At 39.6% G+C, this 18,901-nt stretch overlaps 1 protein-coding gene across 2 annotated transcripts; it reads right to left on the reverse strand.

The window, feature by feature from the left end:
* Window positions 1-580: 580 nt before the first annotated feature.
* Window positions 581-18,085, reverse strand: LOC137261081 (uncharacterized). Of its 2 annotated transcripts, XM_067798750.1 has the most exons (8): window positions 17,784-18,000; window positions 10,597-11,364; window positions 8,938-9,040; window positions 7,948-8,216; window positions 6,532-6,708; window positions 5,622-5,769; window positions 1,504-1,529; window positions 581-812 (listed from the first exon to the last, which is right to left on the reverse strand). In XM_067798750.1, the coding sequence occupies exons 2-8, from the start codon at window positions 10,906-10,908 to the stop codon at window positions 696-698; spliced, it is 1,152 nt and encodes a 383-aa protein (XP_067654851.1). In that variant the 5' UTR covers window positions 10,909-11,364; window positions 17,784-18,000; the 3' UTR covers window positions 581-695. The 2 variants fall into 2 exon arrangements, with proteins under 2 accessions (XP_067654851.1, XP_067654852.1); XM_067798751.1 differs by lacking the exon at window positions 581-812 and having other exon boundaries at window positions 849-1,529; window positions 17,784-18,085.
* Window positions 18,086-18,901: the final 816 nt, after the last annotated feature.

Consider the following 18,901-nt stretch of genomic DNA (forward strand, 5'->3'; position numbering starts at 1 on the left):
TACGAAAGTCGCATCTCCGATGCTTTAACACGGACTTACGACAGTCGTACCTCCTACACTGTAACACGGACTTACGACAGTCGTACCTCCTACACTGTAACACGGACTTACGACAGTCGTACCTCCTACACTGTAACACGGACTTACGACAGTCGTACCTCCTATATTTAAAACTACATTGTGGTTATATACTTGCATATTTTATAACAACACTATGCTTGTATACTTGTATATTTTATAACACTACACTATGGTTGTATAAATTACGCTTACCCCTGAGTAATGCAATATGATAATAGCGATTTGAAACTATGATCGCTTGTTAAACAACTTTATCCTCAGTTGAAAATAATTCTTAGATTTACATGTTCAGCTGGCAAGGCAGAATTATGACTGTTCGAAATGTACATTTCACTTTGGTTTACATTTTTGTGTAAAGTGAAATTCATCGGCACGTTTTCACTGTAAACAGATTATAGTTGTTTAGTACGTTTGCCTCTGAACACTCTTTCAGGACGGTCCCCATAGTGGTAGATGTAACACCTCCAAGGCTCTTGAAACATCACCAAGTGTAGTGACATATAAAAGGTATGCAATTTTTTATTTGTCGCTGTAAAACGTGTCAGGTCAGAACAAACAGTTAGCGCAATGCTTGCAAAGTCCGACCGCGGCTACCAGAGGGCGACGTCTCTATGCTACACGTGGATTACCTGGCCAGTTCGTCCCTTCAATTCCCTGACTTGCCTTTCTTCTGGTCTGTAGGTGCTCTTCCTGTTGTCTGTCGACTCTTCTAGCGTATGCCCGTCTGTCCGCTTTTTAAAAAGGCAGATGAACGACTAACAATCTGCTTAGGTATGTAGTTCTCATAGACGTACTTTGATTATCTGGACATATTTTTACGAGCATGACAATTGTCCATCTATTGTCCCCGTAAATAGTGATATTGAGATTATCTACAACTTTCTCAAATACCTTCTATCGGTCGCACTTAGATGCTATAATAATGCCGAGAAAAAGTTGTATGGATAGACATCTTGTTAGATTTCAATAGATTTGTTAGATCCATTGATGCAGATCCTGATAATGTTATCAAGCGCATCTATTGCAATAAAGAAGTTGTCTATGAAAAAGAAAGTGTTCATCTTCTCTCAAAGAAGTGGGGCAGCGGTGTAGTCTAGTTGTTATTTTTTAAAGTGTTCGCTCGTCACGCTGGAGAGTTCGATTCTCCACATAGGTACAGTGTGTGAGACCCATTTCTGGTGTCCCCGGTCGTGATATTGCAGGAGTATTGCTAAAAGCGGCATAAAATTATACACTCTCGCTTACTCACTCTTAAAGACGTTTGAGTTAAGTATGACATAGGATCAAAACAATGCTTAACAAAATAGTTCAGTTTACGTTCACAAGTGCGTCGGTGACATCAACAATTAACGTTTCTTATGAATTTCCAAAATCAATAACAATATATACTGGTCGTTCACGTATCCCTCAGACGCATCTCACCAGCGTAGCATTCGGTTGAGGAATATCTGGAAAACAATGATGGAAGAAAATAGAAATGATACAAAAAGACAAAACGAATGTTTGTCCGAAAATATAAGCTTCATAATAATATTATTCCAATGTTGTCTCAGTGGCAATATTCTAAAATATTTTATACAAACCCTCCTTTGTATCATTTCTGTTTAGTGATTTGATCTGGATAGATAACACACACACACACACACACACACACACACACACACACACACACACACACACACACACACACACACACACACACACACACACACACACACACACACACACACACACACACACACACACACACACACACACACACACACACACACACACACACACACACACACACACACACACACACACACACACACACACACACACACACACACACACACACTGCGCAAAGCACAAAAATAAAATGAATAAAAATAAAAATGAATAGTGCACTGTGTGAGTTTTCTGCACTTATTTAAAAGATGACAACATTAAAATAACTTTTCAAGATGCAGACTAAAATGCACGAAATCAAGTTACAATCATGCATGACTCCATTATGGCAACATCGATACTAACTTGAACATTAAACACGCGTCCTAGACTTTACTATGAGTGAGTATGGGTTTATACCGCTTTTAGCAATATTCCAGCAACATCACACCTGGGGAGACCAGAGATGGGCTTCACACATTTTACCCATCGAATCAAACCCAGGCCTTCGGCGTTTCCCTGTATACGATGACCAATACCATTCTCCTAAAACATCCTAAGGATATCGTTATATTGTCGTGTTATCGATTTGCATTCATTCCCAAAATCTTAGTCCAGTACTTAATCACCCTTATTTTATAAGCATACGATGGCGTCCACATTCACCTTCAACATCTCTGCTTGCTGCAAATTTATCTACACCAAGAATATGATTAAAATAGCAAGCTTGTATCTTCTCACTTCGTCATGGTATTTTAACACCCCACATTTCCATATAATAACACAAAATAACACTGTAGTGAATTTACTGTGAATTATTTTACAAGCAGTAAGTTGTTATTACTGAACAAATGAAAAACTGGCCACGCGTGCCTGACGAGTCTAATATGCTTTAGATCATATTGACGATTAGATCATATTGATTATGAATAAAAACATTGTTCCTTGATATTTATGGCATGTTAGCATGTTTATCTTCAGATGGCGAAAAATCCATGATTCATACTGAGATACTGTCTCTCCATTTATGATTACATTTGATTTATCAAGATTGACACATAATCCTATGTCGAACAAAGCATTGAAACTGTTCTGTCTCTCGGGACAGAAAGATATTGACCTTTTGTGTCGAAACATTCGAAAAACATTCGAACTGTTTCTTCAGATTTGTCGTAGCTAATAACAGAGTGTCATGCTTATAACTAAAGAAAAAAGTCTATACCTTTGTGCGAGCCAATGCCAATGTATATAAGAAAAAAGTCTATACCTTTGTGCGAGCCAATGCCAATGCATATAAGAAAAAAGTCTATACCTTTGTGCGAGCCAATGCCAATGCATATAAGAAAAAAAGTAATGTATGCCCCTACAGATGAAACATTTCCTAAGAAATGGAATAAATTTTCCTGTATTTTTCTTCACCGTCTGTTTCTTCCTGAGCTCCATAATTTACGTTTTACAAAATTTTGTAAATGCAGTATGTCCTACTTTTTATTGACTGGTATATTTGTTCATCTGTTCCTTAACAGCAGTAGCACAATGACGCTAATTAGGGTCATCACATGGTTCATTGCCAAAAGGGGAAATGAGGGAGGGGGCAGCACACTCCTTGCCTAGCTCCTTCCTAGTTTAACGCTTGAATGTGTATCACCTTGATAGTACTACATGCACCCATTTAAATCGAAAAGAACGAGTTGAGTTGAGAGATTAAGCCTGAACCTGGGGAAATCTAGACTAAATTGGGCTTTAGCACTGCGGGGAAGGATAAACATTAGGGACAATAATGTGGTTCAGGGGCTGTGAGACAGACAAACTCCTTCTGGGCGATTAACACATTAAGTTGTCACAAATGAATGATGCAGCGTATGTGCACATTGTGAGATATACTAGTGACACTATATCTCGAGACAAAAACAATTTTTCAAAGCCTGTAGCAACAAGGAAATAGGGGAGGTGCCAAAGTACTCCTTGCCTAACTCCCATGGACATTGAACATATTCATTTGACACTTTTTTCATTAAGTATGTGTGTAAATTTTGAGATATGCTAGTGACTCTATATCCCCAGACAAAATTAAAATAATTTTTGGGCAAAATCTGTAGAAAAAGAGAAATAGGGCAGGCACAAATGTACATGGCAGGTTGTAGGCCGGGAAAGCTACATTCAAATGTGAGTCAACAGTTATACAGAACATTCAGTTCGGCTGAAGAAGGACGAGCGTACAAGTCTTTGTAACGGCTAAGGTACCATCATTTGAATTTTCAATATCGAGAATTAAATGTATTTGAAGTTCTTAGCGGTTCCATACATTATTACGTGGCGAGCTGGGGACGTTATTGACATGAAAGCCCGGAGTTTAACGAAGTGTTGAAACGTAAGTTTAGAATATTCAAGAACAGAATACTTGAAAAGAAAATATTCTGTGCACTTTGTGCATTATGATAATCATGTTGCCTCATAAAGTGTCAACCTGGCTTAGTTCGTCCTATCATGAAGCGTTAGTCATCATTGTGGGTTACGCAAGCATAATTATTTAGGTATTGTGATTGTTCCTTTTCACTAACAATGGATTATAGTCCTTTTGGCTCAAAAGTGGACCGCTGAATTGCAATGTAACTCGAAAACTAATAAACATAACATTCTCAATGAAAGGCTGATCATAATTAGGACATCATACCAACTCTGTGACGTTTTTGCAGAAGTTTTGTCCTAATAATACAAGTTGTTTATCAATCTACCTAATCTGTTTACTACGAGGGAGAAGTGCCGAGAAAGTCGCAGCCAGGTGTTCGAGTGCCGAGAAAGTTATTATTCATTAACCTGTGCTATGCTGTCTCCATGCTTTCTCGCACACCTTGCTGTCCCTTTCTCTACACTCCTCCCTCGTAACAAATTGTGAACTGTGTCAATATTTTAATGATGTTTTTTTTCGGGGAAAATATTCTGCAAAAACATCACAGAGTTGGTATGATGTTCTGATAATGATGAGCGTTCCATTGAGTGTGTTATGTTTATTAGTTTTCGAGCTAGACTGCAATTCATCGGTCTGCTTTTGAGCCAAACGGACTATAGTTTATGTGTATACATGTATAGCAACAAACATCGACTGTCAAATTCACGAATTCACTTTGATCTGCCATTTCAGTCTGTTCGTAAATGCATTGTGTGATGCGTACAATGTGTTTACTTGCAAGACTCTAACATGTCATTTTTAAATGATTTTAGTGTCTTAAAGACATTACACGCGATGCACCAAAACGACATACAGCGGAAGACATGGTCGTGATATAATTTATAAAGGACAAGTCACTAAAACAATTTCGATCCATTGTGATCAGTGGGTACGCTTTTTTGAAGAAGGTATTGTTTCGCTGCGAGTCGAGTCACCATGGTCTGTACTTAAAATGTGGGGTTAGCGGCAATTGATATTTTTCAGATTTGGTTTTCCCGGGCCGACACCGTTTGTTGACATCGACTTTAACACAACGTTTGTAGACATGGACTTCGGCTCAGCCAAACTGGCAGTCATCAAAACGGTTTACCCTTTGCACACTACTTAAGTGAGTGTGTGCGTTTAGTTTTATGCCGCACTCAGCAATATTCCAGCTATATTGCGGTGGTCTGTAACAATTGGCGGCGGTGATCAACAGCATGAACATCGATTTGCGCAATTTGGGAACCGATGCCATGTGTCAACCTAGTCAGCGAGTCTGACCACCCGATCCCGTTAGTCGCAAGTTACGACAAGCATGGGTTGCTGAAGACCTATTCTATCCCAGATCTTCACGGGTTTCACAATGGTAGGTTCATGAACCACAAATAACAGAATGGGCGAGTAAAGTGGTTATTCTGTCGATATATTTTTGCATGTATGTTATTGCCCTGAGTCTTACCTTCCGACTCGTTGAGGTCAAGGAGAAGCTGATCTCCATCGGGAGAGCAACCCCCACAGAACCCCCCACAGTGGACGTTCACCACAGCGCCTCCTTCTGTCCTGTTCACAAGCGCCAATGGGAGCCAGCCATGTGTTTTCCATTGTTGCTGGTAAGAAAGTAACAGAGATAACTATCCCCGATCCTGACAAAGCTAAGGGACGCAACTGCACCTGAAGTACCTAAGACGTCAGGAATGTGTAATGGACGGTTCATGTACCGAAAATAATAACGTTAAGCGCCATCCTATTTCAAAACTAAGATGCAAAGCTGTGGAAATGTTAGGCTGATCGAACTGGGAAAACCAATCCATATTTTGAGAAGGTTCATCTGGTGACTGTCTTAGGGAAGTCATAATCATCTGTATTTTACAATTAAAGGAAATATTGTTACAGATATGTTGACAGTGGTTTTTAAAGCAAAATAACTATTCCTGTTGTGCTTATACAAGACATAAGACATTTAGGTTTCATGTGTTAAAAGTGACAATCATGTGACCATATAACAATCATTTCTGATTTTCACTTTTCAAATGAGGGTAACCTTTTTGAGGAAAACAAAATGCCTGTTTTCCAAAAGCGCATGGATCCTGTTGAAACTAATATATACTTTCCATTATGGTTTTCTTTTTACACTGAAAGTACTAAACCAAATTATGATCAACAGCATGAGCATCGATCTGCGCACTGGGGAACCGATGACATGTGTCAACCAAGTCGACCACCCGATCCCGTTAGTCGCCTCTTACGACAAGCATAGCCGCCTTTTATTGCAAGCACGGGTTTGTCGAAAGCCTATTTTACCACAGACCTTCACGTGATACGGTAATAAGCCCACCAGTGGATACAAATGGTAACTCAGACCCATTCACCTTTTCACTGACGACAAATCCAGTGTGCCTGAGGTCAATGTAGAAATAACCCTTGAGGCCGCACGCGCTGAGGACACCATTACCATGCTCCGAGTAACAATCTTGAGCCTGGCCGTAGCGGAGAGGTTCGCCGACAATGTCGGCAAAAGTTGCGTCCTCTATGTCAACGGCCAAAGTCTGAAACGTTATTGGAACGAAATTGGTTAAATACATTCGTAAATATGTACATGATTATACCAACATGTTGTAGCACCCTTTTCACAAGCTGCAGAGTGAATATAGTTTGACGTCTTGATTTCATTTGTTTGTTGTTTAAGGCTGAACTCATCAATGCTACAACTATAACTAAAAAACAAAAAACAAAACACACACACACACACACACAGACAGACACAAACAAACAAAACAACAAAACAAAACAAAAAAACCCACCCCAAACAAACAAGAAATACAAAAAATACAATACAAAAAAATATTTAAAAAATATAAAAAGGATTAAAGAAAAAACAACCCCCAAAATATGTCTAACAGTGGCATAAAAGTAAGCCCCCTCTCTGTCTCGTTCTTTGAACTTGTACTTATTCCAGATAAGAATTGGCCACAGCCACTTCGGTGACTTGGTGGATCGGATCACAGGCAAACTGTAGCGCAAATGGGGTTGCGCAACTTAGAGAAAATGACCAGTCTTCTCACATGCGCGTGAAGCGAGCAAAGGTTGGCAACGTACTTTCCTTGATTCCGTTCGAAAAATATTTTTCATGTCAAAATAAAATATCGCCATCATCAGAGGTATACACATATTTCTTCACTTGGTTGTGCTTTCCAACCTCATGTTCAACAACTACTCACGTGAAATATTTTTAATTCAAGATATGTCAGACCGTTCTTCGCCTCCATTCCCCCATCCAGTTTCCGGTTCAACGGAAGAGGCAGGTATTCTTCCATATGGAATACTTACAGTTACCTGCCCGGTTTCATTCGCCCATGACGCCAGAAGTATTTTTATGTAGAATAAATGTTAAGAAAATTCTAACAATAGCGACGACAGATAAGAAACTTCAACAAGGTCATGATAAAATTCGGAAACATGGTATTTAACTTTTTAATTTTTTTCTTATTTTTGTTCCGTCACGTCCGATTAACAGGAAGCTGGCAGAGGTAATGGCGGCGAAGAACGATGTGAATACCACGAGTATCGCTGAAAATGTCGAACAAAAAGTATTTCACGTGCGTAACTGTTAAACATGGGGTAGGAAATGTGAGAGCACAACCAAGTGGGGAAATGGGAGTGTACCTTTGATGGTGGCGATATTTTTTTGACATGAAAAGCATTTTTCGATCCGAAGCGTTATGAATGTTCTTGATTACTATTATTACAGTTTCGAACTACTGCACTCTGAATGTGTGATCACTTACTGTTTCGTCCAATCTTATTTTACGGTACGCCGCTTCTTTACGTTGGCCTTGAAAGTACTCTCCTCTACACTTATGATTCCTGATGTTCGGTTCCACGCCAACATTCGGCGTTGACAAAGTCAGGAACGTCTTGGGCGCAGTCTCGTTCATTCTATGACAAAACAACCGCCTAGGGGCGCCACCAAACTGTTCAAGAAATATCCAGTATTCACCATCTTCTTTACTTCCGGTACAAAGTTTTACGTCTGCGCACGACGTCGGGCGACGTACTGAAAGGTTTAAAAAACCCATTAACAAGTTACAGAAGAGAGTAAGTCGTTGTTCACAATGCCAAAGTTTCATGTGAATGTACGTCTCACGTATCTGTGATGGACGTAACCAAAATCCACGATGTGTGTCTGTGGATTAGTTAGATGCCGTAAATACAGATAGATTTAGATGCTCATGGCGTAATCGAGCTTAGAAAGCAAGTGACTGACATCATGGCCGTCGATCTACAACTTTGGGATAATTTGACATCCATAAGCCAAATAGGAGTCTGACTCGGATTCTCACAATCTCACAGCAAATATCATAATATTATATGTCTCGGACTCACTTCACACAAACAATCTTAGCATTGAGACCGCTGTAAAAGTTGCTATCGATATAATTGTGTTCCCAACCTAGGGACACTCTAAGCACAAAACAAGTCAGATGTGACTTTTTACAGCATCTTTCATTCGTGACTGACTACTGCAAGATATCGTATTGTGAGAGAGTGATTCTAGGAGCAGTGGTAGTCCGTGGTTAAAGCGTTGGTCGAATATATATAACTGGAGTATTGCTAAACAGAGGCGTAAAATCACTCCCACTAATGTGAGACGGTCGAAAGACATCCACGTGAAAGATCCTTCTCCTTACAAACACAAACGTCTCCTTACATTATAGTCTGTTGGATATGCAGCATGCAGGAATCTGATGTTTGAAACAGTTTGTAAAACAAAATACCTTTGTCATCTAAAGTACAAAGGCCTTGCACTGACCAGTTAGCTGTGACCTTACAAACGTCAAACTGTGAACAGTCATGATAGGCACAAACTCCAACCAGTCTCTGAAATAGTTACAAAACGTTGTAAAAAACAAAGAAAATTAAAACAGATCGAAATAACGCAACAGTATTCATGGTGTTTCGGCTTTTCACTGAAAAAAATCACTAACATCAGGAGCAGACTTGTATCGACACTCAGGCTCTGGATCTGGAGTTGTAAAAGACTCGCATATGAAAGACGATAAACAGCGTTCAACGATGACTGCATACAAGCTAAGAAGGCGTGGAAAAAATACTCTGTCTTTACACTCGTGTTCACTACTTGAATATCTTATCCAATTACGGCGTACCTTTAAACAAAGTAAACGCCAATCTTGGTGAAACTATGTGTCGATTTAGTTCACGTTCACCAGTATCTAAAGTATGTAATATGATCCAGAAATCAAACTCACAGGCTATAAATCAAGCATTCGGCAATTTTAGGAGCATGAATCAGACATCACGTCTGGATCTGATGTCACTAACAAACAGCAAAACACAAAGAAAAGAATTAATTTCAGAGTAGTGGGGACTAGTCTACTAGATCCATGACGACCAATGTGGATACTCTCATGTAGGTGAAACATCACGCCCTCTCCCACTACGAATTAAGGTACACAAAACTTCAGTCCAAAAGAAAGACTTCAAATCAGCCATAAATCATATCAACTCTTTTTAGAATTGTTGCAAATGTGGTTTTCTAGAATTATTGCAAATGGCTAGGTTCGTATCGTGTTTTTATTGGTCATGTTAATGTTTGAAGATGTTGAGGAGATTTCCTCAAGAGATCTTAGAATGGATATATTTCAAATAAATTATTAAGGACAAGATTACCGGTGACTCAGTATGAAGACGCCTTTTCCTGAGGAAAATGATAGAAATAGCTATCTTGTGGAGTTACGAAGATTAGTTCACCCTCTATGTAAACTACAGATGATAAGTCTGTTTGCCACTTACTCGCCAATCATAGTAAGTATTATGGTTCCAGATGTCTTAGGAATTATACAGACGCATTATGGATTGGATAGCATGTTCAAATATGGAATGTGGCGATGACATGGAGGTAGGTTGGAAAAACATATGAAATGCTATTTAGCTGGGTTGTTTGGTACCAGACAAACTCAAACAATTTCATGATTATTATTGTCTCCATTATTTATTACCTTTCTAATATCTTAAATGGTACCGGGAGGGCAACACTTGATTCATTATTAATTCCGAAAACATTTGGGGCATCGAGGAAATTTCATTCCTTATGACCACACCATAATTGTCCCCAAACGTAAACCAATTTCATTAACAAGCTGCGTTTGTAAAACCATCACTTCTTGTGAGTGATTTCAGTGGATATTGTCGTGGCCGGTAAATGTATGCATACCACTGAGCAGTATATGCATTTTCAAATCATTTTTAAATGGTGTTTAGAAAATGGATTTGAATCCCTTCTGAAAGAATTTTGTAATTCTATAACAATCTGGCTACTGACCAATATAATATAATCTTCTGTTGGACATCTAGCCATGTGACGAATAACTGGAATATTGAGGCGTAAAACTAAACTCACTCACTAAATCTCTCACCTGTGGCCAAGTGCTGATATCTGAGAACACAAAGGACGAATTGTTGACGAGTTGACTCGTTGCAGCATCTTCGGTTAGTTGACACATACCGGACTGGATGCTAAAGTTGATGGATCTGCATCTCTTCCGGTTCAAGCAGTGAACGGCGCATGTCATGACACCTTCCGTCTGCAGGACCAAGAATGCCGATCCCTGGAGCTGGACGGACCTTTCCACGTGGGGGACATTGTCCAAGTTGGTACACGTGTTGCCTTTACCGGACACATGTATGACTAGACACGCCCACAACAGGGCGGATAATCCAGGTGTCATTATGGAGATCACTCAGGCGTTAGCAAGATGGCAGTCTTCAATTAAATGGGTTTGTCTGATGCTCTGATTTATCACCACTCGTGTGTCCACTCTAAATGGCCAATATTTTCAGTAGCATCGTGTCCAGATAATGACATCCAATAGTCCAAATGTTCTGGAGTATATGTACATTTTCCATATCAAGGGTCTGAACTACGTGCTGTAATGCTCGATTTACCCGGGTCAAGATGGGTTCTTTGGTGTTCGGATCCTTTGCAATGCAAGATAGAGAGCCGTGACTATCTCACACACTAATTGTAGAAAAGTGTCAGCTTTTCCCGGATTATAACCACTTGCCACCTTCCGTCAACTTCTTATGACTAAGCCAAATGCTTTGTTTTAATGCTTGCGTATTTCCCAATGTTTTAACGTCCGTGCCGGAGGGTGTCAGATGTTGTTCATATTGATGCCCCAGTTCTGAAAGACGAACAACGAATCATACACACGTATCTAGCAATGAGTGAGAGTGTGAGTTACAGTTTCCAGGGAAAATCAAGTCATATTACGAGTGAGTATGGTTCCATAACGCCTCACCAATATCCCAGCACTGTCACGGCGGGGGACACAGGAAACTGGCTTCACACATGCATCATGTGGGGATTGGAACCTGGGTCTTCAGCGTCACTCAAGGGTCCTTTAGTACTGTTTGATATCTGTTTAATCCGCAGAATTTACCAGCAGATGTAGCTGGTAAAATCGGGTATTGTAATTCAACTTTCTGCTGAACAAGACCCTCTGAGAAATGGAATTGCTTACTTGTATACTGGCATGTTAAGCGTTGAAATGTAAAACGCTAAATGGCTCCTTGTTTTGCAGCAACGACAGCGACGCCCTATCATCTCAACCATCAGGCCAAATACTTGCTTCGGTTTGTTTGATCAATAAATCTTCATCTTGCAAAGATAGTTTTCCCGGTTGGTTTGCTTGACGCGTTCAAACAGTTTGACAAAGACTGATTCACGAAGGCAACATATTGTTAACTCGCGAGTTTGGGGAATCAGCTCGCTTGGCAGCTAGGAGGTGTAACTATACCAACCCACACACAACACGAGAACCTGAGTAAATAAACAAGGAGTTTATTGCGCCACAGTCACAGGATGATTTTTACATGGTTAGGTACAAATAATTATTGGATCATATTGACACGGTAATCAGGTGTCAAAATACATTATCATTATAGGCCGATATACAAAGTACATAATCATCATACGTCGATGTACACGACACATACTACATAAGTCAAGATACATTTCTAACACATAACATCAACACAATTTCGTTCATACATCTTATATTACTAGCATATCCAAAACAACATTACGCAGTACATAATGAAATACACAGTGTCGAACACACTCTATACATTATACCAGTATCATTTAACACGGAAAGATATTCACAATAATTATAATAATAATAATACAATAATTGAAACAATACACGACACGCTCTACGACAGCCACGAAACCACTATTATCAAACAGACAAAACATGAACAGCAATACAGGGAGCGATTTGGGTTTTACAGCGCTTTTAACAATATTTCAGCAATAGCTTAGGACACCAGAAATGGGCTTAACACATTGTGCCCACGTGGGGAATTGAACGCGGACCTTCAGCGTGATGAGCAAACGCTCTAACCACTGGGGTACCTAGAGTACCGCTCCTGAACAAAGCAATAGAGAGTAATATATTAACGACCACGTTCCACCTAAACATAACGACCTTGCCAAGGATCTTAACATGTGGTCACGATAGCAAAAATGTTTTTCAGAAAACATTGAACAGTAATGGTAACGATTTGCCAAGGTAGAAGAAAGTAAAGGGTCTTACCTGAGTAAATAAACAAGGAGTTTATTGCGCCACAGTCACAGGATGATTTGTGACTGTGGTCGTCCCTGTTTTATACCCTTTCCCAGTTGTCATAGCTAATCGGGTTTACTGATAATATTGCTGATAAGTTGTTGTATCTCAATCCTATTGCCTAATTCGAGTACCGATAACGTACCTACTGCGAAGTTAAGTTACTCTATCTGTCAGAATTACATAAAGATTTTCATAACGTATTTGACCACAACGGCGTTGACAAGCGAAAGACATGATGCATCTGCTGACACATACAAGATATTGGTCTTGGACATTCGATATCAGTGTGACCACGAGTGAAGTACACGATAAATTGGATTAGCCTATCTCTATCTGTTAACACTTACAAGATACTGGTCTTGGACCTTCGTTATCATTGTGACCCTTGGCAGACTGAAGATGTGGCACGTGTAGCATTTCGATATTTCAATAAAATATTCTGTCATAGAATCCTTATAAAATATTGTGCATTTCCACCATGTTAATAATATTGTTTGATCATAGAGTCAGTGACATTCTGCGAAACGGTCCGGTGAGGACATATTGTACAACCATAAAACATGTGGAAAATGGAGAGGCAATTATCATAATTGAATAACTGATTGGGTGATTGATTGAGGGAGTTAAGTAAAACACTTAAATCAACAGTAAACCTCAAGCATTCCGAGTACAGTGCTGAATATTTTAAATTCGGAATCAATTATCGATAATGTTGATCGATGTGGTGAAGGTTTGTTCTTTGGAACAAAAAAATGTCCTCAAAAGAAATACGAAACGATAATTTCTTGTTCATGATTACAGATGCCATTTTGAGGTACGGGGCATTTGGATTCGCACTTTTAGAATGACAGATATTAAACGACATATACCTTGCTGGGAGCTCTAAATGAACTTGGAAAAAAAGTCAGTATGGCGTTTGAAACCAAACGTTTAACTGTCGAGGGACTATAGGATAAATGTGTCTTTAAATAAATTAGCTCTCAGATAATTGTTCTGTGATTCCGGCCTCACTATTCTATATTTGCAGATGAGAAAATATACACAAACAATTTAGTTAAGCACTCCTGACATATTTTCCGATTGACTGAATTCCGATTTGAATCGTTTGAGAACATCTTGGTCATGACTGGACGTCGTAGGCAAAGAAATCAGTCCGTAAAGAAATTGGCATTTGCTTTACAGGAGGAATTTTGTAGAATGCCCCTTCAGAGAATCAGGAGGCTGAACAGTTTGAGAAGGAGAGTGCTGGCTGGCAAAGGGAGGTTACACTCGGTATTGACCTTGAATCGTGTAAGACGAAATAACATTTTGCATGTGCATACTCACCAATAAAGTCATCATTCAACATTCCATTGCCGTTACACACAAACTTTATACCTTCTATATTTCGTGAGAACTACGCCCTGATACAGATTGTTGTACCGCTGTCAAGCAGGCAGACTTGCCGTGTCCCTGGCATGGATGAAATATATATAAACGCACAGATTTTCCACAAATATATTTTAGTGCATGAAATTTTACACCAGTTTGGAAGAAAGAAACCATGTGAATTGTTTTAGATAACGGAGACGTTGAGCGCAATGGTGACGACGTAGCACGACCTCGACGTCGGGTTTCCTGGCTCTCAGACCGATTTCTTTCAGTTTGACCGGATATCCCCTGGAGTCCAGGCACCCTGGCTGTTGTGCTCTCAACTGTGGCAGTATGATCACGAAACTGTAGCACCCGGAATCCCAGGTGTACCGATTTTGGGTCTCGAGGTCGCCTGTACGGGAACGGTCATTTGTTATGCCTGTGTGGTTGCAACGAGCTCCATGCCACGATATCTCGCTCAGACTAACATTCAGACGCCTGGCAACAAAAGATTGGTAATCTCCAATATGCATTCTTTCAAAGGTGGTGGTCCGTGTCGTAGAGTCAAGATGTGACGTTGTGATTTGACCTTGAAAATCCTTCGAAACGAATGCCAATTTCTGAAATTAATCTGGACTTTTATTGCCTGACAGTGAATGCTCTTTGCTGCACAGTTTCAACGGGAAGGTGATTTCTCTTGCATTGTGGCGATGCCTGTCAAATCCTTGTAAGAAATCAACTTTTTCAGACAAAATCCATTTTTACTTGTGCAATAGTGTAAAATCATGTTATCAACACTTTTCGTTTCATATTTCGACGCTTGTTTGAACACTGTAGGTAATTAATAGGTTTTTAAAAACTACAAGTCGCCTATGTGTTTCTTTTTGGGATAGTATACAACAACAACAACAACAACTGCTGCTGCTACTACTACTACAAACTTCAAATACTACTACGACTACTACAAATTACAACTACTAAGACAACTACAACTACTACAAATTACAAATACTACTACAAACAACAACTACTACAACAAATGATACCGCTACATATATATATATATATATATATATATATATATATATATATATATATATATATATATATATATATATATATATATATATATAACAACATATTACTTTGGTACAAAAATGCTACTACTATTACTACTACTACTACTACTACGTAACTGTGCAAAATTTGGTTTTGTTTCAGTAATCAGATTTTGTGTTAATGAGCAATTCATCGTTCTAAAATGAGTGAGTGAGAGAGTAGTTTAAGTTTTACGCCGCACTCAGCAATATTCCGTTCTAAAATGAAATCAAACGGACTGGGTGAAGCGATACATCCGTGGCACCGATACATGTTGAATTTCCTTGCGGTTATAAGACACACAGTATGCTTTCTATCTGCATCGAAATATGATGCTACAAACGTTATGGCAATTTAGTTCCTCTTTCCGAGCCAGTGTGCACGGCCTCTTCATTGTTTGAAACATGTGTTGGGATTAGCGTTCCAAGTTAAGTATTGACACTCGTCGCTGTAAGTATGTTTCATACGACTGACTTTCCATTTTACCTGGTCTTAAATTATAGATAAGATTCCATAGGATTTGACAAAAGACCCTTCTCATTAAAACTAAACTGTACAGCAACAGAAACGAAATTCCAGAAACAATTTATTTCCTTGATCAAATCCAAACTCATGTTGAAAGCATGTAATTTTCATGAATTCTGAGTTGCGTTTATATTGCTGGTCAGTATATATGGAGTCGACGTCTCTCTCAGCCAGTAGAGAGGAATGGTGTCCAAGAGTTTGAGTCAACGATAAATTGGAAGTTTCTAGAATAGCATACACCAATACAGAAGAGCATGAAAAATAAACAAAAGCGTCAACCGAGTGCTTTTGCCATTTCACACTACCACAAGATTGATCGAAATTCGCACTCACTGCCATTGTGACCTATTTCTTATAGTGCACTGTTTTTGCACTGCCACTAAATAATGAACTACTTTACTTTTCTACGCCGAAATTGCAATTACCGGTTGCAGTTGGTATTCATTTATTACCCTGGTTAATTAAAAAATAGGTAACATTTCGTTTTCTTGTTAGTTTCAAGCTGAATTCTTTCTCGTATAGATTCCGGCGCTAATTTACTGTTTCGTCAAGAAAGCCATTCTCTTCCCACAGAGGTTACTTGTCAAATCTTCGTACGAACCTCTGTTCTAATACGGCCATATTTCGCTGTTCTCATGAAGTACCCTCACGGTAAAAAATGGCAGCAGATCCCCCTTTTCTGTCCAATCAGAACACGTGTTACATCGACCTAGATTCAACTTGACAAATGCAAGCAATATGGAGAAACGAACATGACATGACTGAGTTCTGTCTAGAAGAAACATTTGAGTATCGCGCTCGGGAAGAGGTTCTAGTTTTCACGGTGCATCCGGTAATTACCGAGAACTTGCGAACGATCACTTTTGAAACAAGGTCGCTGATTGCACTACTAAATCTAATTGTCTCCAATCACGAGTCTTGAACACTCGCACCATGAAACGGTCGTATTAGAACAGAGGTTACGTAGGAAGATATGACAAGTAACCACTGTGGGAAGAGAATGCAAGAAAGCATGTAACCCGCCATTAAACTGGGTTGCCTGTAAGATACGTCAGTGTTATAAATAGGCTTACGGTCCGGTCCCAGTTGGCAGAACTACGCAAATTAAACCGGTAAAATATTAAACTGTTAAAAACAGTAGACGGTTCGCAGGACACGGTAATAAAATTTAAGTTAGTTAATCCTTCTAAAAGTTTGTTTTTTCTTTTGTTTTTTTTATACAGTTTGGAAATTGGTGATCAAAACAGCTGAAAGTGCTTTGCGACACGGCAATGTAGTTTCTGTTAATTAATGATTCTGAAAGGCTGCTGTTTTTGTCCTGTCCTATTGAATAATGCTGTTATGTTAACGAGGAGTATTCATTTAGCGTATCGTGGGAGCATTTTTAACAATATACCATCACACGCAAGAATACTTGCAGTACGCGGTGTAGTTATGTGTATTGTGTCATCTTGATAGAGTCAGAGGGTACTCTCGGAAATAGATAAACATTGTTTTAGGCTGTTACTGTGTATTCCAAAAATTTACACTGCTGCAGATAGCATATGTTGAAATAACCCATTTCGGCCTAAGTGGGCGTTTGGTGGGATGCGTAAGATGATATCCAGAAAAGCATGTTTACTCGTAAAAATCGGGCAAAACTTACAAAAATTCGAATAGCTGATGAGTGAAGGAGTGAGTTGAGAATTACTCAGCACTCAGCAATATTCCAACTATATGGCGGCGGTATGTAAATAATCGAGTCTGGACCTGACAATCCAGTGATCAACAACATGAGCATCGATCTGTGCAATTGGGAACCGATGACATGTGTCAACCAAGTCAGCGAGCCTGACCCCGTTAGTCGCCTCTTACGACCAGCACAGGCCCTTCTTATGGCAAACATGGGTTGATGAAGACCTGTTCTACCCCGAGACCTTCAAGGCTCAAAATAGCTGCTGAAAACAATAGATCACACTATAGTTAGCAATAAGGTCGCTCAGTCGTCGACTCACCTGGCATGAAATGCATCTGCTGAAGTCCCTCTTCACATTTGCTATCTCCCTGCCACTCGAACTGTACTGTTTGACACTTGTAAGATGAGCCTGTGCAGTACACGCGTGTGTGACGAGTAGGCGAGGCAGGGAATGTTGACGAATACACTTGGTTGCTACAGGTACACGGGGATCAAGTACGCGCAATACACGCTGACCGTGGCGTGAACTCAAGGACACTTCTGGTTAACACGTGTCACGCAGACACGATTCGCACGAGAAAATTGAATCTGTCCAGTTGTAGGCGACAACCTGTTTCATTCATTTTTCAAGTGGAATGTTCTGGAGGGCCTTCCAATATATGCAAATTGGGGTCAATTGTCAGGTCGCGGCTCATCTAAATACTTCTCAAGCCGTTTCACACATATTTCACACTTTCAAATTTCAATTCAAACTGAATAAATTGCAGAGTCTAATGTGAAAATAATACTTATTTTTCCCTTTCCGACTGTGCTTCTGGTTTGCAACGATGCATCGAACTATGGGTGTCTTGCACCTGATGAGTCTCCAACGGCAATTAATTGGTGGTAGAAATGAAAAACTGTCGGTGCATCGATAGTATTTGTGACTATTGATATTTTAGTAATTGTCTTCCGTTGATGGGCGGTGGGTAGCCCAGTGGTTAAAGTGTTTGCTCGTCACACCAAAGGCCCGGGTTCGATTCCCCTTTCTGGTGTCCCCCGCCGTGATATTGCTGGAGTATTGCTAAAAGCACCGCAAAACCGAACTCACTAACTCACTTTTCCGTTGATAGATACGTATATCCAGCGTACGATACAGAAAGTGCAAGATTCGTTCACAATGATTACGTGTTATCCGCCCCCTGCAGACTAGCAGCTTAATTGAGTTTAAGTTTTAACTGATTTTCACGTTTCTTGTTGATCGCTAGAGGAGACTGAAACTGCTTGAATTTGTTTATATTTCATATAAACTATGCATTCATTCGTTGAACGTCTTCAAAGGAGACAATTTAAGGAGAAAAAATAATCCCCTCAAAACTACTGCAATAGTATTGAAAAAAGAGACGTATCCGATGTTAGTTGAATTTGGAAAGTGTTATATGCGAAATATGCGCCGTT

This window comes from Haliotis asinina, chromosome 14 (assembly GCF_037392515.1).
Source record: "Haliotis asinina isolate JCU_RB_2024 chromosome 14, JCU_Hal_asi_v2, whole genome shotgun sequence".
NCBI lineage: Eukaryota > Metazoa > Mollusca > Gastropoda > Lepetellida > Haliotidae > Haliotis > Haliotis asinina.

Excerpts from the sequence above, each read along its gene's own strand:
- LOC137261081 (XM_067798750.1), bottom strand. The coding sequence starts at position 10,908 with ATGACACCTGGATTATCCGCCCTGTTGTGGGCGTGTCTAGTCATACAT. Across the intron at positions 8,217-8,937 it reads TTGTACTTTAGATGACAAAG|TACGTCGCCCGACGTCGTGC; the intron begins GTATTTTGTTTT and ends TAAACCTTTCAG. Across the intron at positions 6,709-7,947 it reads AAATAAGATTGGACGAAACA|ACTTTGGCCGTTGACATAGA; the intron begins GTAAGTGATCAC and ends ATAACGTTTCAG.